This window comes from Crotalus tigris, unplaced genomic scaffold (assembly GCF_016545835.1).
Source record: "Crotalus tigris isolate CLP2741 ecotype Arizona unplaced genomic scaffold, ASM1654583v1 scf7180000017899.1852299, whole genome shotgun sequence".
Taxonomy (NCBI): domain Eukaryota; kingdom Metazoa; phylum Chordata; class Lepidosauria; order Squamata; family Viperidae; genus Crotalus; species Crotalus tigris.
Genome location: NW_024096711.1, coordinates 493,937 through 521,176, shown reverse-complemented (window position 1 = coordinate 521,176; position 27,240 = coordinate 493,937). Strand labels below are relative to the sequence as shown.

The window sequence follows — 27,240 nt, the reverse complement described above, 5'->3', positions numbered from 1 at the left end:
CTGGGGGATCATCTGGAGGTTAGTCAGGCTTTTTAGTGCTTTGCCTAAGGCTGGTAAGGTTAGAGCCATCTGGATCTCCAGAAGGTTGGTGGGCCACAGGAAGAGAGCTGCAACAGTTATGAAGCAACATCTTAGGATACCTGTTTGAGGTAGCCAGTCACTCAGCATGTCTCTGGAATAATATATTAAGCCATGCATCATTAAAGGGACTTTCCAGAATTTCTCTAAAGTGGTTTATCTGCCCTTCTTCCACAGAATCTCCTAATTTAAAATAATACAAAGTAAAGATAATTGTAAGAACTATTTGGTACAGTGGTGCAGGCACCAGGCTAGAACCCAGGAGAGCAGTGAGTTCTAGTTCTGCCTTAGTCACAAAGCCATCTGGGTGACCTTGGGTCAATCACTCTCTCTCTCAGCCATAGGAAGCAGGCAAGGGCAAATCACTTCTGAACTACCTTGCCAAGAAAATTTCAGGGGGTTTCTCCAGGCAGCTGCCAAGAGTCAAAAACTGACATAAAGGCATAGGCATGCACACACTAAACACCCTATGGGAAAACTCCCCTTTTTTTACAACTCTCTAATCTCTTAATTCCAGGTGGAGTCAGTGAGACTGGATGGAGCTGAGCATTTATTGGCCAGATGCCCTTCCGGAAGACTCTGGGAAAAATTGTTCCAGAGTAGAGGGAGTCCTGAAGTGGACTCTTAGTTTAGGGGAAGCAAGGAGAAATGATTGAAACTGACCAATGCAGGGTAGCTGGAAAATAAACTGCCAACCCTTTTTTTAACATCCTTATTTTCTGCCATAAGGAAGAACAAGCCTCCTGCGTCTGAAGCTAAAGATACATCTCAGAATGATGTTAAAGAATTACGCAAAAACGTTCTCCTATCTCCCAATTGAAAGTTGAGCTCTGCTTTCCTCCTCTCTCTCTTTTTGGGAAGTCTAGAGAGAAGCTTTTGTACAGGTGACTCCTGGGAATTGAAAAATATCTGCGAAGAAAACAACAATAAGCCACTTAGAGAGTGCCACCAAAAAAGCTGCTTGGGAAAGCAGTCAAAAGGAGTCAAGGTCGACTGGGGGGTGTTCTTATTCCTTTGCAATGCAAATTTAAGAGTCAGTCGCAACAGACAAGCTTGTCTCAGGTTGGAGAAACTGTACACCAATTCTATTTTATTTAATCAGCTAAAGGATTAAAGATGGGACGCTTGTGAACTCTAGTGGACAAGTCCAGCGGCTACAGGGGCAGGGAAGTAACTCATTCAAGTACAGAGGGGTTGTTCTTTGGCAAGCCTTGACTATAAAACTCCTTCAACAACCTCACTACCCAACCAGGCACCGATTGATGATAAAGAACCGGGAAATGGAATTATCTTCACCCCAACATTAGAGGTGCACTCAGATAACTTTAGACTCTGGATTAAAGAGAGGATTAGATGGATTGTGGCCATTTGTGTTACTTTAATTGTAAGTAAAATATGTCGTTTGTCCTTCTTCCCCTTTCCATTTGTGTGCTTTGTAATTGCTACGTGTTATCTTAAAAGGAGAAAAAGAAGCAAAAACGTATTGAAAGTAAACGAATGCGTAATCTTAACAGAAGCGTCTTTGCATTTTAAAGGTCACTTAAATCTTAGGGAGATGGATCACGACTATAACAATGCAAAGTGTTCTTCGTTTTGTTTTAGCCCATTGTATAAACAAAGCCAACGTGAGTCTGCGGCTTCCAATGTTATACGAATATAATCACAGAATTATCACCAAGTAAATGGTTCTGGATTGCAACCGGAGAGTAAAAACAGAGTGACAATATTCGGGAGCGCGATTATTACTTTATTCCAAACAGGACGCTTCCTTTTCCGTGATTAAAAGATCAAGGCATTAGTCGAACATTAGCTGGCAAAATAAACACTGATTTTGCTGCCGCCTTGACAACAGGTTTCGTTTTCGAAGACCAACACTTGAGAGGGTCACCGAACCATAGCTGATTTAAAGTACTAGGGAGTGGGATCTGTTTACATATTTCTACTGTGCCTTCTCTGCCCCGCTTGCATTGTGGGAATGGTAGTTTAATCGCGCTCTTGCAGTGGCCTGCCCACAGTAAGAACTACACTTCCCAGGAGCTGTGGCTCCCTCCCGCCTTCCACGTGCGGCAACTGCGGATTAGTCTGGACTATAGGTCTGTACGCCAAGAGTCTGCAGTGAGGGATGTCTCTCGTGCAGTAATCGCGGGAGTCGTGCCCCGTTAAGAAAGCAGAGGAAGGCTGAACCCGAGCCAATGGACTGAGCGAGTGAGGTAAAGCAGAGCACCACGCAGGCCAGTCGGGGGAAAGGAGCAGCTTAGGCTGGCGGAGAATGTCCACGGGTCACCCGGAAGCTACAGGACACCAAAGTGTCTTATCCAGGTTATTTATCTTTTTAATGAGGGAAGGAGGGTGCGTGGGAATGGTGATCACTTATTGTTTACTGGGTGCAGAAGAAGTGCAATATGGTACACTTGCACTAAACTGGACTATAGTGCATAACACGAGCATAGGGATTTAGTTTATCGCGTTTGCATTCCCCGCTAATTGTTTCTGTGATAAAGAGAAGATACAGGGGACGAAGCATCTGGTCCGGAATGCACAGCCGTAATCTTACTGGGAAACGAAGATTAGGAAAGGGCAAGTGATTGTATTCAAAGCTTTATCTTATTTGGGAGTGGGAGCTGCCCCTTATGAATTAAAAACGTTTTGTTTAATTATCCATTTGTGCCTCTTAACATTTTTAAAAAGTTGGATAAAAGTAGTATATCAAAGGCAACTAAATTGGAATATTTAAAATAATTAGGCATCTTTCAACAGTTATTCTAAACAGCAAGTTCAGCTAAGACCCCACTTCATCAAATGCAACTAATGTTATATTTTAAGGACACTCAATAACAAAATTAATAACAAAACAGCGTTCATGGCTGAAAAACCTAGCTAAATTAAGAGGCTTTAGCCTTCTTGATAGGCTAGAAAACCTGAACTTGTCCTTACTTGTAACAGATGTCATTGCATTTCATAAGATTTATTCCTCAAGTGTGGTTTCAGATTGTTGGACTGTAGTTGCAGTATATGCATGATAAAGTTATAATATAGTCTTTAAGGTGCTCCGTGATCTGTTAATGCTGCAACAGGCTACTTTGTCTACCGATCTGTGTGATCTGTTGGAACGAGGCCAGAATGAGTGTTAACTGTGTGCTGGCTTTTCTACAGAACGAAGGAGACTAATCCTGATTTGCTTTATGATTTTGGCCAATAATGCACAGTAGCATATATGGCCCAGTCAAGAGTCAGATTAGACCTGCTGCTGTAGAATTGGCACATGATTGTGCTAGCATGCATATGGACAGTACAGTATGAACACCTCCAGATGTTGGTGTACTCCGGATCTCTTAATATCTTACCATTGGCCCTGCTAAGTCAGGGAGATGGAATTTGCAGTTCATTAACTTCTAGGGTCACACATTTTTACCTTTGTGCTAGAAAATTGTTGGACTGAGACAAAGGCAGAAAGTCCTGTTTAGGTAGGTTGAGACAACCTTTGTGATTAAGAAGGCAAGGCCAAGTTAAAACACTAATACCCATGCTAAACAATGTCTGTTTTTTTCTTCTTTTATTACAATAGATACCTTAGTCTTGAATTGTGATTTTTGTTGCACGAAGCATAGATGTGCAAGGTGTGCAAGCAATCACTCATAAATGCTACTTACTAGGATTAATTGGGGTTAAGCCACTTCTAATGACCTGGCAGGTGGTAGCTAGTTGACTGTTGCCTTTGTGTTTATTACTTTCCCGACGCTGCCCCATAAACCTTATCTAGCTGTCTGGTTCCTGGCTGGGTTTCTGGGCAGTTTTTTAAATTGTTTATTTCACATATTTAAACTAGAAACCCTGTAGGACAAATGACACAATTCTGAATCTGGCAAAAATGTAGCAGGATGGGGGAGCTCATTTCCAGGATAGATTATGAACTGTGGCTATAGAAAAAAGGAAACTAAAGAATATGTTTATGGAATTAACAGAGAAAAAATAATTTGAAAGTTAAAAATAATCCACCAGCACTAAGAGATGAATTTCCAGAGGGAATATGGAGAACTAAATAGACAAAATGAACATCTTGTATGTTATGGGAAAACAATTTTCATTTATTTAACTTATTTTAGAGACAACTGCAAGGATGGGGATTCAGAATGAAGTCAAAATGGCAGTTGTGAATGTGCAATGAATGTCTTGTCATATTTATGTGTACAAGTAATCCTCAATTTACAGCCACAATTGAGCACAAAATCTCCATTGCTAAGCAAGGAAGTTGTTAAGGAGCCATGTCCCATTTTATTATCTTCTTGCCATGGTGGTTAAGCGAATCACTACAGCTAAGTAAGGGGTAGGCAACCTTGGCTCTTTTATGACTTGTGGACTTCAAGTCCCAGAATTCCTGGCTGTCTGGCTCAGGAATTCTAGGAGTTGAAGTCCACGAGTCATAAAAGAGCCAAGGTTGCCTACCTCTGAGCTAAGTGAATCGTGCAGTTGTTAAGCAAATCTGGTTTCCCTCATTGACTTTGTTTGTCAGAAGTTTTCTGGAAAGGTTGCAAATGACAATCCCAGGACCCTGGGATGCTGCAACTATTGTAAATGCATGTTGGTTGCCAAGTACCTATAGTTTGATCATGTGACTGGGGTGGTGCAATGGTTATAAGCGTGAGAACTGGTCATGTCACTTTTTTTCACTTCTGTTGTAACTTTGAACGGTCATTAAACGAATGGTTGTATGTCAAAGACTACCTGTATCACATGTGACGCGCATAAAAAAGGGGGGCCCTTTTTTGCTTCCTCCTACACGTACACTTCAGCAAAATGCTGGCCCAGGCACAGAAGCTACTCTAGTTGTTTTACATATTAGAATTGAAAAGAAAATCCAAATAATCAAGCAGGTAGCCAAAGAAACAGTAATAAAACCCTAAAAACACTTCAGGGAAAAGGCAAACCAAACTCACTCGCCATCATAAGATCCATCGCGCTACCTGGAAATAACTCATACCCCGATCCTTCTTCAGGGACTCCATGGTCATCCAGTTATGGCTGGCGCCAGAGAGAAGCCTTGTTCCCTAGTGCATGCAAACTGCTTCAGATGCTGGGCGATCATAGTCAGTTGGTGAGATCGCGCAGGAGAAGATGGCCTTTGAAAAGGTCGGCCTCTGTTTTGAATGGGGCCAGTAGCAAACTGGCATTCAGAACAGCTAATATAAGAAGGGGCTTGTGTGCTCTGGAAAAAACAAATTTCATACATCAAGTGCATCAAGCTGGGGTAACTAAGCCATAGTGACTGCCAGAATAGGAGGGCCATAGAATTGCCCTGCTTGATTGCTTGAAAAATGTAACTTGCGTTGATTACAAATTAAAGGAAGTAGGATAAACATTTAGTTTAAATCTGCTGTTTTTTTAGGAACATATTTTTCGAGTGCTTTTCATTATTGGAAGTGAGTGACTCATTTTACCACTGTGGGTTAAAAGTTCAGTTGGAAGTTAATGGTTCAGATATCAATTTAGGTGATCTTATCTTTTTGAGAAAGAGTTTCCTGATATATGCATTTTTGTTCTGAATGAATAGAATAGAATGGAATAGAATAGAATAGAATAGAATAGAATAGAATAGAATAGAATAGAATAGAATAGAATAGAATAGAGCTGGAAGGGACCTTGGAGGTCTTCTAGTCCAGCCCCCTGCTCAAGCAGGAGAACCTATACCAACTCAGATAAGTGACTTTCTAGTGACTCTCTTCTTAAAAACCTCCAGTGATGGAGCACCCATGATTTCTGGGGGCAAGCTGTTCCACTGGTTGATTGTCCTCACGGTCAGGAAGTTTCTCCTTAATTCTAGGTTGCTTCTCTCCTTGATCAGTTTCCAACCATTGTTTCTTGTCCTGGTGAATAACGTGACACCTCTTCTTTGTGGCAGCCCCTCATATACTAGAAAACTGCTCCATGTGCCTGCATGTGTGTTTGGGTGGAGAAAGACAAAGTGCCTTCAATTTATACACATTGAAAAAACTCATTATTTTAATTTTACTGCAATATAGAATTTTTTATTTAACTTAGAACAACAGCATTGGGTAACATTCAGATTTATTCATACTACAGAATAGATTGATAGCATCAGAATCTGTGAAGCTTGTTAGTCGTGAAAAATTCAGACCTGTTGATTTCTGTAGGACACTTATCAAGTTCAAGTCTATCCAGTATTTTTATTTCCTTGTGTTAGTCTTAATGCCTGTTTTAATGGCTATTGAAGGACACCATTTCTATGTCCTCCAAACAAAAATGTCTTGAAAAAATTAACAGTATATTTAGGAGTATATTTGCTCTGGTTTTATAAGTGCATTGAGTTTGCTTAAAGGAGGTTGGCATAGGATTTCAGACTAGGACAAATCCTGTTCTTGTTTACATTGGCATCAAGCCCCTTTTATCTCAATTAATGGTATGTAATGTAAGCTCTGCTTTGGGTCAAAGTCAGCCTCTGGAGGCTTCATAACAGTGAGGTCTCTGTAGCTTTTCATACTGAAAGTTGGTTTACCACTGATTTCTGCTGAAATGTTTTGAAGACTTCTCAGTTTAGTTTATAGCCCTGCTGTTTCCTGGTGGTTCTTCATCCATGCATTAAGCAAGCCTAACTTTGGTTAGCTCTTGCAAGCCAAAATCTAGTTGGGTATTTATTACAGAAATTTACTAATAAGATAGCATAGATTGTGTTGGTATCTTCTTTCACATACAACTAAATGTTTATGGAGATTCGCAGTCAGGCTGGTCACAGTTGCCTCAAAGATGCTTTTTCAAAAGGCAACTGCACTTTGATTTTTCCTTCAGGAAGACGTTTTGCTTCTATTATGTTGACTGGAATTAGGGGATAGCATAGGATACTTCCTATGGCCCCGCTGTCTTTGAGCACTTGCAGAATCATGGATGCAGAGTCATGAAAGGACAGCAAAGAAAACAGCAAATATTCTAATCGACCCAGGAACATATGGTGTCTTAAGGAAACACCCAAAAGGGAACATTTTTAGCTACGTCTGCTTTCTCCCTTCTTATCTACAGTGTGCCAGCCTTACAGGGTGAAGTCTTTATCTTATGTGTGTCAGCTTTGCTGGGTGAATTGCTTATACAATCAAAAAAGTATAAAAATAGGGATTTTCTGACATTCGGGGTTTTCTCTCTTTTAGAGGAGCCCGTCTTTGTTCAGCTGAATAAAAACATAAAGCTTGAAGGCAACTTCTGGCTTCCTGTATTTTTTATCAAGAAAAACTTCAGAGCCTGCACAGCACACCCAAGAAGCTTCTTCAGTTCTGACTGGACGGTTGGGATGGAGGGGGAAATGAAGAGTTTATATTCCTTTGCAATCATCTGGTTGTTAGCCTCTCACACGACTGGAGCTTCATGTGTGCACACTTGCCCATTTCTCCCATGGCCCGGTTTTGAAGAGGCCACGGCCCAGTAGTGGGCCACAGGCCAGGGGTTGGGCTCCTCTGGCTTAAGTGCAGGGTGCACTTAAGAGGAAAAAGGTAATGGATAATAAAGACTTAATTAGCATCAAATTGCTGACCATAAAATACAACATACTTGAATCAGAGTAAAGGTTTGTTTTCAAGATAAAGGTAACTACAGGCATATCTCACAGATACTGCGGGGTTCGTGTAACACAAATTTGTGATTCCAGTGCATATAAAAGTTAGGTTTGCCCCATGTTGCAGTCTACTAAGTGTGCAATAGCATTGTGTCTAAAAAACAAAATGCATACTTAATTACAAAATTATTGCTAAAAAGGTTTAATTCAATTTGTAAAAAAAAATCAATATCTGTGAAGCACAATAAAGCATAGCGCAATAAAATGACATGTGTATTGACTTGGAGGATGACTTAAATTATTTCTATCTTGTGCAATTAAGCAGGTCTGAACTTTGCTCTGAAGTGGTCACCTCTAATATTCATATGTGCTGTTTATTTATTTAGGAAATAAACTGAAAAGCAATAATTGAACTGTTAAATCTAGTCTTCCACTTTTCTTATTAAACAGCCCTTTGGCTAAATTTAATATGTAGCAGTAGTGAGAAAAATCCAACTTTGGATTTCAGAATTTTAGGAGGTGGCATCCGATGGTTTCTTTTTATAAAAGGAATTATTGTGGCCTTTTAAGTTTGACTTTGTAGGATTGGAGGAGGGGGCTGCTAATATACTTTGTTGATCCTTTGGATCGAGCACATTATAAAGATCTTAGAGAGATATGATGAACTCAACTATTCATTTTCCATAACTTTGGGAAGAGGCTGACTGGTTGGATCCTGGAACCTTTGCAAAATCATAAACTAGTGATGGCAAACCTTTTAGAGACCGAGTGCCAAAAACCTGGCCCCGGCCCCATTCTACCCCCTGCTCCGCCCCCCATCCCCCACCCCACCTGCTCGCAGGGCCACTCACTGCCTCCAGGGCCCTCCGCAGATCACCCAGGCAGCCCAGCCACTCCCTCTGCCCACGCCCTGCAGCATCAACTGTGCACGATGGGACGTGAGAGCAGAGTCTTGTCTATGCTGCCTGGCTGCCATGTCCTTGGCTGCGCTGCTTCACGTGGGCCACACTCAGGGGCGACTCTCCTCCAGGGGGGCTGCTGGTAAGAGGGTCACGAGGGAGGCGAGGCTGGGGCAACGGCATGTGTGCCCACAGAGAGGGCTCCGAGTGCCATCTCTGGCACGCGTGCCATAGGTTCGCCACCACTGTCATAAACACTCTCCTTCCAGAGCAGTCAGAAACAGTCTTTTAGGAAACAGAAAGGGGCAGCAAGTTCAGGCTTTAAAGACAGAGAGCAGAGGAAGATAAAAACAGTGTATTAGTAATTCCTAGAGATCTCCATGTCTTTTGTACTTCATATTTTTTCCTTAAGGGATATGCTAAGACAACTCTAAAAGAGAGGGTAATACTTGAGAATAGTTTTTCTGACAATGGGTAAAATCTGAACAAAACCCAAAATAGAGGAACTACTAAATAAAATAATGTAGTTTAAGCTGGAGAAGGGTGAAGGTGGGATCCAGTTAGAATATTGATCTCTTAACAGATATATTTGATCATTTCCCCACTAACTCATATGCCGGGGCAACCACTTCTTAGTAAATGAATGATGGCAAATGTATATGTCTCAGGATACTGTGATGGGATACAATCTGGGGTCACTCACCGGGACCAGGGGTTTAGTCTTCCAAGCTGGAGCCCATCCTTGGTTAAACTTCCTGAACCCACCCTCAAACAGCACGGTCACATCATCCACACAATTTTTGACAAAACTACAAGACTTAAATGTGGCTCCTAACAAGATCATTGTCTTCTTTGACATATATCCCTATTTACATCTATCCCTCCTTAGCACATGAAGTAATAGATAAAAAACTAGAAGAAGGGTATGATAGCACCAACTGACCTTCCTTGGGTTTCAAGATTAGACAGAATCAGACTTGAGGAACACAGGTGAAAGACACTCTCAGAATAGCCCAACAGTTTAAGCTAGACAGGGAAATCCACACAAAAAAAGCCAACAAAAATATTTCTGCATTGGCAAGAAAAGTGTGGATACGAAATGAAGGCGCAAAACATCAAAGTCAACTTTGTGTTTTTTTAAATTGGTAATTAGTACAATACTATTATCAGAAGTTAGTATGACAGAATGCTATTCTGTATTGTACTATTGAGTTTATGTGTAATTCAACTCATTCCTCCACTGTGAGGGACCCTGTATGCCAGGGGTCTTCAAACTTGGCCACTTTAAACTTGTGGACTCCAGTTCCCAGAATTCCTCAGCCAGCCATACTGGCTGAGGAATTCTGGGAATTGAAGTCCACAAGTCTTAAAGCGACCAAGTTTGGAGACCCCTGCTGTATGCTCTTAAGTTTTTGGCCTTCTAATCTGTCCTAGAGAGGTTGTGTAATGAAAGTGTGTTTCAGTGACAAGACTTAAGTGTAGTAGATGAAGAAATGATACTAGTATTAGTTGTTATTTATAAAAACAGCAATCCAGCTAAATAAACTTTGTTTCACCACAGTGTTCCATGTTTCTTTATTTGGGTTCCCTTGATTTCCCTCACCCCCCCCCAACCCCCTTTTGAATATTTTCATCTGGCTGACTTGAAACATTCCACTGTATTGGTCACTGGTTATCATGTAAATATTTAATAGACCGTAGAAGACATTTGTGGAAAGAGAGCATGGTTTTGTTCAGGAAATATTGCAAAGCCAACACATTCCTGACGAGACGAAAGTAGGGATTAGTTTGTGATGTTCTCACCAGGAAATTTCCTGAGGTGCCACCTTCTCTCCTTTTTTCTTTCAGACATACCAGCCAGGCATACCTCTGCATGTTGGAGTTTGTACCCAAACTGAACAAAGAATAAATCCAGCACTGTGGGCCTTCACTGAAAAGAATCCGTTCCTTTTCAAAGTGCCCAAGGAGCTAGCAGGGAGCTATGTCTGAAGAGGCTGAAAAAATGGAAAAACAGCCTCCTGACCCTCCACCAGACCCACGCTGGAAGTACCTTGTTACCTACCTCTGTTTCTACGGCTTCATGAGCCAGATTAGACCTGGGGAGAGCTTCATCACACCCTACCTGTTGGGATCTGAGAAGAATTTCACAAAGGAAAAGGTGAGATCATCTGACGTATTAGCCACACACAGGACAGATTAGTTGCAATGGTCTGAAGAATGCAGTGAAGAGTGGGGTGTTGAGTGGTCTTGCAGAAGACTTTCCGAGCAGCAATAGTTTTCACAAAATGCTAGGAATGACTCTGTTAATGGAACAGTGGAGGGAGGAAAGAGGATGTTGCTACAGTGCATGGGAGGAGTAATAAATCCTTCTTTTTTCCTTCTTTTTATTTGGCTCTTGGATCATGGGCTCATGGAGCATAGAGCAGTGGTTCTCAACCTGTGGGTCGGGACCCCATTTGGGGTCGAACGACCATTTCACAGGGGTCGCCAAACAACGCAGTCCGCCATTTTTTCCCCCTTTTCCTTAGCTGTGCTACTCCCTTTTATTCTATTGGCTTTTGAAAGCCAATAGAATAGACTCTCTTGAATAGAGTCTAATTCTATTGGCTTTCAAAAGCCAATAGGAATTGTCCAGGCTGTCTCTGCCCTGCTGAACCCACCAAAAGTCCCATTCTGCAAATGGTGCTGCACCAGTTGAGTAGTCCTTGACTTACGACCGGTTGAGTAGTCCTCAACTTACGACCGGTTGGGGGTCGCGGCATTAAAAAGGTTGAGAACTACTGGCATAGAGGGATGATTGGGTTAGGAACAAACAGACCTACACAGACTTTCTGTGACTAAAGGCCAGCATGAGGGCTGAGATGGGAAGAGAATTCCACAGAGCTAGCTTGCTTCTGAGTTAAATTAAAAAAGGTATGTGTATGCATGCATTCTGCTCCAACATATTAATGCAGTAATGGTAGTTATTAAAACATAATTTGAAATAGTAAAGCAGTGGGATAACCTGCTTTTTCTCCCAGTTAAAAATAAAACTGAAAGGAGTCTCAGACTGAGCATACCTGCTACCAGTCGCCCTGATAATCTGAAGTGAAGGCTTAAGATTTAACTTTTGATTCAGCAAATAGTTTGGCAATGCAAGCTAGCAAGGTAAATGCCTAATGCGATTGCTTAAGTGAATTCTTGTGATCACTCTTTCCGTTCTGGATCCCTCCAGATGGATTGGACTATAGTTCTCATCATTTTTAGTCAAGATAGCTATGGTTGGAATTGTGGTGAAGTGCATCTGGAGGACACACTTTGGGAAAGCTGTGCTTCATGATACAATCTTTGTTGTTGTCAAGATATCACATGGTACACATTAGAACTTTTAAAAATATTAAAAAATAAATCCTTGTAAAGTTTTCCTCCTCTTTTGGGGTTATTTTATTTTACCTTTTTTGTAGAAGCGACCCCATGATTATTCTGTAGTAGCTCTGCCTCATTTAATACTTTGTACCAATTACAGGCAGTGATAGAAAGTAGAAAGTCATGTGAATTAGACAGTTCGACGTGCTCCTAAATTTAGTGAAATCAGTTAACAATTTCTCCAGCTTGCTTGAAGCTGGTTGCTGTGATTCCAAACTGTGGTACTGACTCCGTTGATGAGCTGATGGAAGGCTACATTTTGAGTATTGCACTGTTGTCTTTATCAAATGAATGGTTATTCCCAGCTAATTCCATGAATTGAGTAAAATTGAGGTGGCCAAAGACCATATTTAACATTTTTGTAGGCTACATCATATATATGAGGAGGGCTCAGTTTGGGGAGTTTAGTTTCTTATGAAATGCCTGTTGAGGGCTTACAGTACACTTAGACACACTTAAACGCATGTGTTTTGCACCTCAGAATGACAAGGCATTGTGCTATTAGCTTTTAGCAATCATTGACAAAGAATCATAACAGGATATCTTTGAGGCCATCACAAAATTGACTGAGGGTGAATTGTTCAGCCAGCATGCTAGCTAGGCAGTTCTGGGAGTTCTAAAGTTGTTGAAATTGACAATACTGATCTACTGGATAAGGCAAGACGTTAAAGCCCGAGCAGTACAGTACTATGTGGAAAGGGAGAAAATTGTAAAGAACATAGCTCTGTGGTGCCTTTGTATGCTGTATATGGAATCATTCTCCCAATGATGGACTGGCCTGGAAAAGAAGCCCAGGCCAAAACTGACTGAGGGTGGGGCTTCATGCAGTTCCAAAGCTACAGATTTCTTCTAAGTTAAAGGATTTCATCTAGGTCAGAACACTAGTTTGCTTAATCATAGCTTAACTCTTTAAATGAAATTATAAATGGGTTTATCTGAAATTAGGACCTATTCAAGGTTTGGGAATGGCAGAATGCTCTCTGATTTCTCCAAGCTGGCTAATTCATGGTGGCCTTGAAAAGGACTTCACCTTTGAAATCTTTACTTTACAAACTCTACTTGTGTTTGGAAATCATTATTGGGTAGATGAAAGGAAGCTTTATTAAAGTCAAGTCTTAACAATGTGTTTTTTATTTGACCACTTCCTGTAAATAAAGGACACTATCTTCCTCTAAGATCAGGATAGAACTAGCCAGGCCTCCTTCCCCAGATTTTTTTTTACTCTTTTGGACTTAACACAATTTCAGGGAAAGAGCTCAGCCACCAGGAAATAAGTTTCTTCATTCAGAGACAAGATTATGTTGATCTTGCTAAGATGACTTACAGTCATAAAGCTTTATGCTACTCAGTTATATTATAGTAGAATAATGCTTGCCGGAAGAGTTAGTAGATAATAGTGTGTTCACAGCATTGGTGCCTGTGAGTATAAGAGAGAGAAAGAGACATTTATGCCATGCCTCACAATGGATTGCTGAACATTCATGCTGGCAAATCCAGAAGAACAAATTCCACTTAGTCATTACAAAAGATGTAAACATTTTAGTGTTGGTTTTCTCCATTGATCTTCGTTGTTTTGTAATGCAAACTGATCATCACAACTTCTCATGCAAAGTTGGGCAATCCAGTACTTGCAGCACCCCTCACCTTTTGCATTTTATTAATAGTTTCCAGAAATATCCCAGGATCATGTCTTTCTAATTTGATAGCCAAATTGATTTTAGTAGGTATAAGTTTTATCCAGTTGGGTGGGGTTGGAATAGTCTGAAGAGTGGGAGTAAAAGCATAAGTCATCTGTGACTCTGTTCTCATTCTTGAACTCCTTCCTTATTCCCCAATTTCAGTGCCTCCATATATAAATCACTGACCAGTAGAATTTGAACAAAGCCAGCTGGGAGACTTAGGGCTAAATCATTTTCTCTCGGCCCTTGAAAGGAAGCAAAGCCAAACCACTTCTGAAAATCTTGCTAAGAAAATTGCAAGGGCTTAACCAGCCAGTTTCCAGGGGTCAAGACTGACTTGAAGGTGCATGTGCACACACGCACGCACAAACACGCACACACACAGAGAGAAATAATTTGTTTTGGAACTTATATTTGAATAAACAAGTATGTTTTTATTTGGAATCAAGATACTAGTTCAGCATCTTCATTCATAGAATTAAAATACCTCTTTGTAATTTCAGTAGTTTGAAATGGTCTTTCTTTTTTTCTTCCTTAAAGATGCTAAGTATTAGAATGCAGTATTGCAGGCTAACTCTGCTCACTGCCAAGAGTTTGATCCTGACCGGCTCAAGGTTGACTCAGCCTTCCATCCTTCCAAGGTCGGTAAAATGAGGACTCGGATTGTTGGGGGCAATACGCTGACTCTGTAAACTGCTCAGAGAAGGTTGTGAAGCACTGTGAAGGACTAAGTCTAAGTGCTATTGCTATTGCTAAGTAGCGGATGACTCATGGGGGCTTGAGATACTGATTTTTTTTTAATATACCGTATATGCCGGCGTATTAGGCGACCCGGTGTATAAGACGACCCCCGTCTTTATCGCCGAGTCGCCTTCCTAGAATGTCATCTTATACGCCAGAAACTACCAGTATTTCCGGCGTATAAGACGACTCAGACTATAAGACGACCCCCGTCTTTGGCGCCGAGTTTAGCGCTTCCGGAAGTCGTCTTATACGCCGGCATATACGGTAGTAACATACTACATTGTTCCACTTATTTTTAAATAGAAAGCTGGGTATAACTATTTTTATAGAAGTATAAGCATATCCAAAAATGATTATGTGGTTGGTCACATCCCAGGAATTTTTTTAAAATAAGCATTCTAAATACAGATTAATATTTATTTTCAGTCTATTTTCCTAAGAATCAATTGACCAATTTCTCAATTAGCTAATATACTACTACTGGTTTGTTTCTTTAAAAAAATATTTAAAATACTTAAAATGTTTTATGGATTTCTCTATTTAGTAGTTTTAAAGAACCAAAAGCTTAGAACGAGGAATTAATTGCCCTCCCCAAAGGTGGACTTTCGCAGTGGCTATGTGTAGGTGGCTGTGACCTGCTGCTCTAGTTTCATTAAGTTTCTATTTGAACACTTGATCTTCTTTTAGTATTGAGCAAGGTCTATTTTCTTCTGATCCTTTGCGAGGTCTCTCTGGGACATTGGCAGCTCTTGTTGTTTTGGCAAAAAACAATCACACATAGGCAGGCAATCTGTTCCCAAACATTTTGTTCTGCCTGACTGCTGTGCACCCTAGGTTGTCAATTAATCCATGGCAACTTCTTTGCATGCTGAGATGTGTGTTGGGAGAGGGGCAGAATCACTCCTGGCTTATGGATACCTCTTTGTTTAATGCTATGCGCTATAATGGTTGGAGGGTTGTGGAGTAGAATTGTCACTTTAATCAAAGTCTAGTAGCTGAATTTTGGGGGGGGGGCATGTTTTTATTTATTTAAAACATTTATATAGCTGCCCATCTTTCAACCAACTCTGGGCAGCTCTCAGTCAAAAATGAAGACTTATAAAATCATTTTAAAACTCAACCTATTGAAACATGAAAAACAGCCAGTAATAAAAGTTACTTAAAAATATGAAAACGCAAAGAACAATTGTTCCCTTTGCACAAAGTATTGCATGTACTAATTAAATTAATAAACAAGTTACAAAAATTCTCCAGTAAGAGAAATGGGCTGGCCTAATATTAAAAAGATACCTGATATTAAATGTCTCAATAGGCAAGCCATAGGAGAAGACATTTTCAGATGGAGTTATAAGAGAAGATTCACAGCTGAATAAGTAAGATGCGAAAGGCTGGAAACGGGTTTCAAAGGAATTTCATGATGGCAGGGTGAAGGACTTCATTTATTTATTTCCGAAGAACTGGGGTACCACATTGGGCAGAGCTATAGCTATCAGTGGGACTGATGTATTCTCTGTATTTTGTCTGGCTTTGTGAGGAGCAGTTGGGGAGGGCATTCCTCACTAAGTTTAAGCCTAAATTCTAGGGTTTGCGCTATGGTTTTTTTGCATGTTCCTTACCTCAGTGGCTGCAAATCATGTCACTGATTTTCAGCAGCTGTGGTTCAAATGGGCTCCAGGGCTGCAAGTCAATCAGTTCATCAGTCAGTTGATCCCTGGAGCTCGGGCTGTCCATCCCTGATCTAGAAGTATAGATATATGAATCCAGAGATAGAGGAGGCCTCATATATTCTGCATCAACTCCATTTATAAACTGTGTGCTCAGCTACTTTTGCTAAAATATCCCAAACTCCTTGACCAGAACAAACGGCTCAAGTTGACAGACGTCCTTTGAGGGTAGAAGAGAGAGGAATAATGAGCTACCAAATGCCAAGTTGTAGTGAGCCCGTGCTCACAGGACTGATAATACCTTGAGTTATGGAAAAGGAATTATTCATTCTTCCTGAAGTATATTCTTACATACCATTCTTCCCGCGGGAATATGCCCGAAAGTTGGACTTCACCTTCCCAAATTTCATGGAAGCGTGCTTGAAGAGAAATACCTCTGGGAGATATCAGGCTAGGGAGTTCTACAGGTTTCTAGTTAAAAAAAAAGATATGACAGGATGGTCAGGACAAAGATCTCTTGAATCAAACTCTTTTGGCATTCTTGTCACTGAAAGTGAATTTAATCTTCTCTATACTTCTACTCTGCTGTCTGAGGGAGATTTGGGGGAGCAGTGTTGGTGAGCACTCAAGACACCTCAACCTAGCCAGACTTCAGAGTCTCCTGCTGCTGTGTTGACATGGCTAAAACACTTCAAATTCCAGTCTAAGGCAACTGTAAGAAGCTTAATCAACCTCCTTGGCAAACAGTACATGCAGATTTCAACCAGAGCGGAGATCAGTGACTATTGGAAAAACTAAGAGGGTAGAGGGGTGTCTAAGACATGAAGACATTGTGAAAAATTCCAGTCTGAAATATCAGAGAAATATTACCAGTCAGCTATCAGTGGTCTGATTTGGTATAAAGCAGCTTTCAGTTTTCCTATACACTGTATTTCCATAAACTGGGGGGGGGGAGGAAGGAGAGGGGGGCAGTTATTCTTCCAAACAATTGTCTTCAACATGTGAATGAAGATTTTTTTTTTTTCTCTTCCCTTCAGCCACCAGGAACCTTTCTTTTTGAAGGTGCTTTGCCTTCTTTTATAAGCTGCATGCTGTTGTTTCATTTTCCATTGTGGACAACTCCGTTTTATCCCTAGGAATTTTGATAAAAATACAGTAGTTTGTCTGATGAACCAGGACATAATCTAGCTTAGTAGCATTGAATAATTTTCTATGTTAGTTGTGAATCTGTTTTTCTTTCCTTTCAGTCCTGCCCAGTGATCAATGTATTTCCATTCACCCAGAATGCCGTCAAGTTGTTATGGCGGTAGAGGTTTCTTTCTCTTATGGATACCCCAGGCCCAGCCCTAGGTCTTTGCATCAGTTGATCCTACTTGTATAGTTGTTTTGTTTCCAGCTTTCCAAGCCCAGGATGGCTAGTACCTAGAATTAGTCTTGGTGCCTATTGAGGAAAAAGAGAATGTGAGGAAGAAGCACCCAAATGATTAGTAAATTATGAAGGAGGAGCACCTAGATGATTAGAATACAGGTGAAAGTGCATGTGGCCTCTTTCATACTAGAGTTCTTTATCTCTTTGGTTTACTCACTAGTATAAATCACTTGCGCTTTGGTTTTCTCTTGCAGGTGACCAATGAAATTACACCTGTCCTGTCGTACTCTTACATGGCAGTATTAGTGCCCATCTTTCTACTCACGGACTATCTGCGGTACAAGCCAATGTTGGTGCTACAGAGCTTGAGCCACATTGCTATCTGGCTTCTGTTGATTTTTGGTACCAACGTCATTGCCATGCAGTTCATGGAGTTCTTCTATGGCATCACGATGGCTACGCGGATAGCCTACTCCTCCTACATCTTCACCCTGGTCACCCCGTCACTCTATCAACGCATGGCCAGTTATTCCCGGTCTTCAGTGCTGATGGGTGTCTTCACCAGTTCCGTGGTGGGACAACTCTGTGTCACAGTTGGAGGCACCACTTTCATGACAGTGAATTATATCTCATTGGGCTTTATGTGCTTTGGGCTGCTCTTGACCCTCTTCCTGAAGCGTCCGAAACGCAGCCTCTTCTTCAACAGGAACAAGAGCTGGTGTAATGGTACCTCGCCTTCAGAACTGGACAAAATGAACCCTGGGGCAGGGGAGCCCATGTGGCATAAGGCCTCTTCCTGGAAAAATCTGATCTTATTCCGGATGGTAAAGGAGTTGAGGACTATTGTACAAATGCCGCAGCTGAGACTTTGGTCCCTCTGGTGGATATTCAATTCTGCTGGCTACTATCTGATGCTTTATTATGTGCATATTTTATGGAATGAAATATACCCTGCCAAGGACAATAGAAAGGTCTACAATGGTGGAGTTGAAGCTGTTTCTACCCTGCTTGGTATATATGGATATTTCTCTCCCTCTGCAGTTGTGTTTTACGTATTTATCTCTTCGCTCTGCTATGCCCCCAACAGAGACTAATCAAGAGCTCCACTAATAATGAAGTAGACTATCCAATTCCACTGCCCTAAGCATCTGAATGCAAAGACAGGTTCTTTATGTCTACTAAGGTCATCATGGATACTCTATAATTATTTGGTTTTGATTCCCATTCTTGTAGTTCTAAGAAATTTGCAGCTGTTGTAAAAATCATTTGGGAATGATGAGATGACCTGTGTTAGTCATCTTGCATAGAAAGTTGTAGGGAAACATGGGGAAGATGCTAAGCCCTCAGTGAGTGCTCTTTTGCTTGGTCAAATCTTCTTAGGTATGCAACTTCCCCTGTTACCAAGCATGTAAAATGAACGTCTTATCTGGTTCACTAATATCAGAGATCACAGGCTCAGTTCATGTCATCTGAGTCAAAAAGATAGAGAAGCATCACTTCCAGCAAGAAAAAAACACCATTGGAAGAAGTGATCAGCACCATATAAAAAGAACTCAGATATTTCCCTGAGATGTCTCTTTTTATATTATTCCACAACAGTTCTTCTGCAATCCTAACATCCTCTTAAATTTGCAACTGCATTCCTATCCCCCCAAATTAATTTACACCATCCAAAAATCCATATGAGTCTGGGTGCATTCACTTTGATTCATCATATCTCTGGCCTTGGACAAAATCTACTACATATATGCCATTGAAAGTGAGCCAGCCTCCTTGAATAGTATACATGTAGTAGATATATGTTTCAGTTATAATGAATGGATGCAGAACAGTTTGATTGCTAAGAGTATTGCATTCCAGATCAGAAAAGTTGCCAAATTCTGTTTGAGAATATTTTTTCCCCCATGACATTGCTGCATATACCTACTTCATCCCTTGGTAGAATATTGCATAGAAAACTAGAGCCCCGTATGGCTATAAAGGACTTGTCCCGTCTTGACAAACTTTTGTGTTTTCCTAGGTGCCATCACTGCTTTTTCTGCTGGCTTTGTGAAGATCCGATGGGCCTTCTGGTCAAAACTGGTGATTGGGGTTGTGACAGCAGTCCAGGCAGGCCTATTGTTGTTGATGAACACAACTGCCAATATTTGGCTGTGCTATGTGGCCTATGTCCTTTTCAGGGGCTCCTACCAGTTTCTCGTGCCTATAGCCATGTGAGTGAAGATGGTGAGAACTGACAACTAAATTTACATACTGGTAAAAATGGATACATAGAGCCTCCATCAACCCAGGAAACTAGTTCAGCACTGGAGTGAGAGCTATCATTTACAAGCCTGTAAAGTTACATGCTTGCATACATACATGTACAGAGTATGCGGAGCGGGTTCCAAACACAGTGCAATATTCCTGAATAATATAGGATTTTTGTAAGGATGTTAAAACTGGAAAATAGTGGATCAGATGTTCTAGCTATTCTGTCAGACCAGTGGGTTAATGCAACTAATCTGAAAATAGTTTAATAATAATAATAATAATAATAATAATAATAATAATAATAATAATAATAAACAGACAAGCACCTGCAACATAACACCCCAGACTTAACAATTGCCGATAAGAAAGACAAAAAAGTCTGGATAGTGGACATGGCAGTGCCTGGAGATAGCAGAATAGAAGAGAAAGAACTGGAGAAGATAACAAAATACAAAGACCTACAAATAGAAATAGAAAGACTGTGGCAAAAGCAAGCAAGGGTAGTACCAATAGTCATAGGCTCCTTGGGTGCAATCCCAAAACAACTGGAGCACCACTTGAACACAATTGGCATTGACAAATTCGCTATTAGTCAATTGCAAAAGGCGGCCTTATTAGGAACTGCTTCCATCCTGCGACGATATCTGTAATATCATCAAACATCCACATCTGCCTATCCCAGGTCCTGGGTAAGGACTCGATAGGCAGACAAAATGCCAAATCCAGTCTGAACATCTGGCTGACTGTGCGATGATTGATAATAATAATAATAATAATAATAATAATAAAAAAAAAAAAAGTTGGGAGGGACCTTGGAGGTCATCGAGTCCAACTCCCTGCTCAGGCAGGAAACCCTACACCATTTCGGACAGATGGCTGTCCAGTCTCTTCTTAAAAACTTCCAGTGTTGGAGCAGTCACCACTTCTGTAGGCAGGTTGTTCCATTGGTTAATTGTTCTAACTGTCAGGAAGTTTCTCCTTAGTTCTAGGTTGCTTCTCTCCTTGATTAGTTTCCATCCATTGCTTCTTGTCCTGCCCTCAGGTGCTCTGGAGAATAGCTTGACTCCCTCTTCTTTGTGGCAGCCCCTGAGATATTGGAATACTGCTATCATGTCCCCCCTCATCCTTCTCTTTGTTAAACTAGACATACCCAATTCCAGCAACTGTTCCTCATGTGTTTTAGCTCCAGTCCCCTAATCATCTTTGTTGCTCTTCTCTGTACTCTTTCTAGAGTCTCAACATCTTTTTTACATCTTTTTTACACTCCCTCAAATTTATAGCAGTAGTATTGCTGTACCATACCCTTCCATAGTTTGCTTTCCTCAGATGGGTTGACTGTAATCCTGCACATTGTGTTGGCGTATGTATTATAAATATCAGGAGGTGGATGGAAGAGTCTGCTGTAACACTTGGAAATTTTAAATAAAACTCACGGTAGCAATTGTGGGTGACCCCCATTTGCAAAGATGTTTTAGCAGATCAGCAGAATCCAGCAAAAAGCTGAGTCCTTACCCAGTTTCTCTTCTTTCTGCTCAGGCTATTTTGTAGTCGTGAAAAGCTCATTTGTTTTCTCTTTCTGACTGAAGTTTCCAGATTGCATCTTCGCTGTCCAAAGAACTCTGCGCTCTGGTGTTTGGTGTCAACACTTTCCTAGCCACAGTTCTCAAAACCATCATCACTATCATCATAACTGATAAGAGTGGTCTGGCTCTCCCAGTCCATCCCCAGGTAAGGAAAGGAGCAAGTTACCCTACAGTTATGGTAGCTGCTCCTTGTTCAGTGGAAACTGTCTATTAGGAAGGCTGTGCTTTGCCTGTTTTGTGTGTGTGTGGAATGGGGGGGAGCGTATAAAAGTTGCCCCTGACCAACAAACCCAAGGAAGTTTGTGTGGAGGGGGATGGGACCCCGTCCCCAACAAGGCCTGATACCTCCCCAGTGAGGAATTTAGGTATCTCTAGCCTTTTTTTGGGAAGAAAAATTTAGAATTTGCAATGATCTAATTCAAATTAAATAATCCAATTAGCTACTGGAAATGAAATCCACCAATGGTAGACTGTACTTGCCTAAGAGCCAAGCTTGCACGTCTGTCCAGTGGGCGAGATCAGTCAAGACTGGGATCTCGTGGTCCAGGACGGGCGTGGCAACTTTGGCTGACTGATCTGATTGGGCAGGAATACAGTCTCAACCCATTGGTGGATTCTCCATCTCCAGTGCTGGAGAAAGATAATTCTCCACAGTGGAACTTTTCCATTTAGTTTAAATTTTATTGTCGATGAACTACACAGTCCAAGGGCCGGCAAATAAATTATTATTGGCTATAGTGCCAAAAGCTGGAGGCTCTACATTGCCTACCATTAATACCTATTAAGCCCAGTTTAGTCAGTGAAGCTAACTTAATCTCAGTTAAGTAAGTAAGTATACTCTCTTTTTGGTAATAGAAGCCGGAATGACAAAAGTTCAAAAGCAGGTTACTTATGAAAACCAGCATTATCTTTCTCATACTTTAAATATACAGGTAGTCCTCGCTTCCCCAACCACTTGCTCAGCAACTGTTTGAAATTACATTGGTGCTGAAAACATAACTTTACTCACGCAGAGTCCAATTTTCCACGTCACTGCCATTGAGGTGGCAAGATTCCTCTGCCTGTCCCTCTTCCCTCTTCTCAGGAAGGAAGTTGGGTTTGACTGCTGATGGCTAGGTAGGGCCGGAGTTTGTGTTCAGGTACTGTAGGGCATGACTGAAAAATAACAAGGCTGATAGCAGGTGGGGAGGTAGAATTTTCAAGAGGGGTCTGGAGGGCCACTGTGGACAGTAGGATGCTACACTGAATGAACCCATTGAGCTGATCCAATGTCAAGGCCCTCGGCTTACAATAGTTTGTTTAGTGACCGTTCAAAGTTACAATGGCACCTGAAAAAAAGTGACACGACCATTTTTCAGACTTACAACAGTTGCGGCATCCCCATGGTCACATGATCAAAATTCAGATGCTTGGCAATTGGTTCACATTTATGACGGTTGTCCTGGGGTCATGTGAACAGCTTTTGCGGCCTTCTGACCAGCAAAGTCAACGGGGAAACCAGATTCACCTTAACAACCGTGTTAATAACAGCTGCAATAATTCACTCAACCATTGTGGCAAGAAAAGTCGTAAAATGGGGCAAAACTCCCTTAACAAATGTCTCACTTAACAATAGAAATTTTGAGCTCAGTCGTGGTCGTTAAGTCGAGGATTACCTATACTGCTCTTTTAAAGATCCATTTCTAATTTTTTCCCCCTTTAAGTGGATTGATGCTTTCATTTTTTTTGTGCATTAAAGTTATTTTGTGCATTAAAGTTATTACTAAAGCCCTGTATTGTTCTTCAAAATATTCATGCATTTTCTCCTCTTCCAGTTCTACGTTTACTTCGTCTACTTCACTGTTCTGGCCATACTGTATCTTTTGTCATTTGTGTACATGATGGCAAGGCAGAGTTCCTGCAAGACACCCCAAGAAGTGGCCACACCAGCCAAAGAACTCTCTAGCCCAGTTGAGGAGAATATGGACAAGGAGGGAAGCCCGGAACTGGCTACTTCCAAAGCCTGAGAAATACCACAATCTGTGTACTACGTGGAGATGGATTTTCCTGCAATGTCTCAGTTGAGATGAGACCAGTGGCAACTCTCAAGACAATCAGCACTTATCACAGTCAGTGCATCCCTGTTTTCAGAACATTGGATCTCTGTAGAAGTTCAGAGAAAACCTGGCTTGGTTTCAGATGCAACTTTGGTGCAGTTGACTTTTCTGGCAGCTACAGTTCTCCCTGTTTCTTCTACAGGCATTTTCCTCTTGAGCCAAGCTACTGTATACTGAAATATTTACCAATATTATAATTGAGCACTTAATTTTATGACTGTTTGAATTTGCTTTTAAACACTTGTGTTCCTAGTTCTGTCATGTAAATTTGCCAGTCACCAGAGCAAGTGAGACTAAGACACTTTTAATGTTGGTACTGTGATGTGACTCTTAGTAACTCGAGACACATTTCTCTTTTTCCCCCTTATAGGAAAACAGAGATACCTTTCATAATTGAACCCTGGTCATTGTAATCTGCCACATTCAGAAAGCATATTGCAAAGAATGAAATTACCTCCTCTCCCCAAAATGCCCTTAAATTCATGAAAATACTGACTGGCAGACATAGGACCAAAGTGAGCCCGACAATCTAATCTTCATTAGAAAGCAAGAGCTTTCATTTTGATGAATGCTTGTGCTCTGCTTTCACAAAATCTGAGCATTTCTTTTCAAGCCATTTTTTATGTAACTAACTCACATAATCCCTTCAGGACCCTGCTGGAAAAGCACGATTTGAAAGGAAAGTAGGTTCAAGCATAAGCAGAGAATTTTCAAGCAGCAGCCTCTGTGCATTTCTTAGCTTGTTGAACTGCAGTTTTATTTACAATGCATATTTTTTTTATTTAAAATACAGTATGCAGCAAGTCTTGTGGCTTGGGAGTCATAGCTTTGAAGCCCTGGGTCGTCTCTGGATTCCAGTAACTCAGGGGTGCTTCACAGATATCCAGCAGCATCTTTTACCCCAGGACTAGGTTTAAGATTTCAATAAAGACCCACAAAACATAGGAGGATACTTTCCTTTATTCAGTGCCTTTAGAAAACAGTTTATAATACACAACACGCAACTGACAAAGATATAAAGGTCCACAGGCTTTTAAAACTGCATTAAAATGTCACAAAATACAGTAGACAGTAAGAAAACTGACTGTTATGACTTGCACAAATTTTCCCCACCGCAGTAATAGCATTTTATTAGGACAATAAAAACAAAGCTTAGGTAGGAATTTAGCACCTTGGTTTTTAAAAACCGACTCAAATGAATGGGTATGGAGCAAGCCTCAGCCTGGCTGAGTCTTGGACACCAAAATGCAAGACGGGTGATGTGGATCAAACATTCCATAGCATTCCATAAGTCTACATGCAGAGGAAAGATGTCAAGCTGCTTTGCTGTGACCTGCCCTTTTTAAAAGGCTGCAGCCAGGATCAGGAATCCAGCCATGCTTTTATAGGGGAACAAAGCATTTAGATACGACACCAGTCTGTGTTCCAGAGGCTTCCACCCCTTGAAATATCCGTGTGCTTTAATGCTTTGGAATGTGTAGGCATGGTTCCTACCCCAGTGTTAGGAGCAGGGGAAGAGACAATCAAAGACTGGAGGGGTGGGTCTCTTTTTGGTTGCAAAGGAGTGGCTAACAGCACTTAGCCAATTTGGACCTCCAGCCTCCACTGGCATTGGGGAGGGGGGTTGTCAGGATTTGAGTTAACCTGATGCGCTGAAAGCAGCTCCTTGTGGGTGCATTTGGCTTCCTTGTCTACTCTACTGTTACCTAGCAACTACTTTTCAAAGCCAGAGACTGCTCCTGTTATGTGCTCCCTGGTGTTTTGTAGCTGAGGTTTAAAGCTGAATGGGTTGATCGGCATAGAACAAACTCTCTCTCCAAGGGGTGGCTGCTATCAGCAGGGCCAAGGGACAAGATTGGCAGGGCTCTGGTAACTAATGGGAACTCTGGGGTTCCCCAGAATTTGCTGTAACCCAGTTTCTGGGCAAAGGTAAAGGCAACTTCCCTGCAAAGCGGAGAAGAAAAATATTTTTAACAATTAACAACAAAAAAAATCCTCAATAAAGGAACAAATACAGATTCTTTTTTGTGGTAAATTTGCTTCCCTCCAGGCCTCTAAGGAAAATCCTACCTCTAAATTACCTTTAAGGCTGTTCCTTTTAATACTCCTGTCTCTTGGAAGAACAAGAAATGGGCAATTAAAGGACATGGGGAGAATGGGGCTTCATAACGACTAGTGTTCTTTGTCTCTCTCTTCTGACCCTATTTTTGCAAAGGATGTTGTAGCATCTCTGTAGCAGGAATTGTAAATAGCCTTTGAAGGGAGCAGTGTTACTCCCTTCTGTGTCTGAAATTTTAAAAAAAAGCAAAAGCAGTTGAGCCAGCTGGCAGAGCCAGCCGAGTTGCCAGGGCAACTTTTTTGGAAAAGGATGTTTTTGAGGTTTATGCAGGGCAGATTCAGGAAAGCCTGCCTGGGGACTAGAAAACTCTTAATTTTGGTCATGGATTTTTCAGCAAGATAATATGTTTCCTTTAGCTCCTAACAGAGGAGCAGATGGTATCCTGAATGCCAAGTGATTGGGATTTAACACGCTCACAATTGGGGCTTCCAAATGTCCCTGTTTGGGGAAGCCCTTTTATACTGATCAGTAAAAATAAATAGATCTCTGACATCCCATTTGACCTGGGTTTTCTCTTTTAAGGCAAGAGGGAAAGGGAGACGGTCAGGGAAGCTTTAGGATAACAAGAAAAAGGCCATCAAATGTTACATACTGTAAGAGCAGAAGAGAGAGAGAGAGAGAGAGAGAAACCAGAACCATTTTGGGAGCTGACCTTGCCTGGAGACTGCCTTGCATACAATCTTGCTGTGCCTGAGCCCCTCCAGCAGTGGTACTCAGAGGAAACAAGAACAAAACAAAAAACAAAAAAAACAGCATCCTATCTGTGCTGGAAATCATAGGCAGATGCTCTTTGGCTTTCTTGTTCATTTATCTGCTTGGTTGCTATATTATGAAACTGGCTGGATGCATTATCCTGATTGACGGTGGAGGGGGAGGAATCCCCTGCCTGCTCCCCATTGCAGAAGGGGGAACATTTGGACTCCCGGCCTCCACTTGCAATCAGCACATTCAGGGGTTCTATTTCTTGGAAGAGGTCATGAAGCTGTTTTCGATGCAAAGGACGACAAAGGCGTTTCTGCAGCTGTTGCTCTTCTGTTCGAGCAGCTTGCCTGATGCCAGCGAGGAAGCCTGGCCAGTCACCACGGTGTCATCTGTCCGCCATGTCTCACAGTAGCTCTCTGTTAATCGCCGCCCCTTGGAATCGGAGCCATGCCACACATACTTCTGAGGCCTGAAAAATACACTCACGTTAAGGCCGTTTCACCCGCAGAACCATCATGACTGTGTTCATATACCCTTCTATGTTACTGTTTAGCTATAATTGAGTCAACTCTGCTTGGCTGGGTCAGTGCAATTTAATAAGGGATAAATCGTGGTCGAAGAGTAGTGGCTAGGTTCATAACAGTGTAACCATCCCTTGGCTTAATCTCATGCATGAACTCTGCCTCCCTGCCTGGTGGACCATCATTTTTGTATAAGATTTGCAGTGCCTAATAGTGCCTCAGCTATTGTGACCACTACTCACGCTCCATAAAGTTAAAGAAAATCTGAGCAAATCTTACTACCTAACCCCAGGGAAAGGAAAAATAGGCTGGGGCCAGATAGTGGCTTCACACAAAACATCTGCTCTGCTCTGCACCAAGTTATACAAATAAATGTTGCTAAAGGGCTAGGTAACACAAAGCAAAGCTTTTTGCTCTCTAAACATTTCATTGCTGCATCCCTTGTCTTAATAAAATGCATCGTGTGGGCTGGAGAAGGGGTGGGGTGGGGACATAAACTGTATTGCTTACAAAGATCAGTCAGAAAGGAGACCTTGGATGCCTTTGAAAACATTGTGCCACTCCACAGGAAGT

The 27,240-nt window shown here is 41.4% G+C and overlaps 2 protein-coding genes across 9 annotated transcripts in view; one reads left to right on the top strand and one right to left on the bottom strand.

Annotated features, from left to right (window-relative positions):
- Window positions 1-1,078: 1,078 nt before the first annotated feature.
- On the top strand, window positions 1,079-25,318 carry SLC19A1 (solute carrier family 19 member 1). Of its 4 annotated transcripts, none has more exons than XM_039344203.1 (6): window positions 1,079-1,462; window positions 10,381-10,690; window positions 17,648-18,404; window positions 19,414-19,606; window positions 21,233-21,374; window positions 23,044-25,318. In XM_039344203.1, exons 2-6 carry the CDS (start codon window positions 10,514-10,516, stop codon window positions 23,233-23,235), a joined length of 1,461 nt encoding a protein of 486 aa, XP_039200137.1. In that variant the 5' UTR covers window positions 1,079-1,462; window positions 10,381-10,513; the 3' UTR covers window positions 23,236-25,318. The 4 variants fall into 4 exon arrangements, with proteins under 4 accessions (XP_039200137.1, XP_039200136.1, XP_039200135.1 ...); XM_039344202.1 differs by lacking the exon at window positions 1,079-1,462 and adding an exon at window positions 2,099-2,288; XM_039344201.1 differs by lacking the exon at window positions 1,079-1,462 and adding an exon at window positions 2,099-2,397.
- Window positions 24,268-27,240, bottom strand: part of COL18A1 (collagen type XVIII alpha 1 chain) — a 180,428-nt gene continuing 177,455 nt past the window's right edge. For all 5 annotated transcript variants that reach the window (XM_039344199.1, XM_039344195.1, XM_039344197.1 and 2 more), the window contains one exon: window positions 24,268-26,615. In XM_039344199.1, coding sequence (XP_039200133.1) covers window positions 26,402-26,615 — 214 coding nt within the window. In that variant the 3' untranslated portion in view covers window positions 24,268-26,401. The remainder of the gene's footprint in view (window positions 26,616-27,240) is intronic.

Coding starts and splice junctions, on each gene's coding strand:
- SLC19A1 (XM_039344203.1), top strand. CDS start 10,514: ATGTCTGAAGAGGCTGAAAAAATGGAAAAACAGCCTCCTGACCCTCCA. Junction 18,405..19,413: donor AGCTGTTTCTACCCTGCTTG/GTATATATGGAT, acceptor GTGTTTTCCTAG/GTGCCATCACTGCTTTTTCT. Junction 21,375..23,043: donor CTCTCCCAGTCCATCCCCAG/GTAAGGAAAGGA, acceptor CTCCTCTTCCAG/TTCTACGTTTACTTCGTCTA.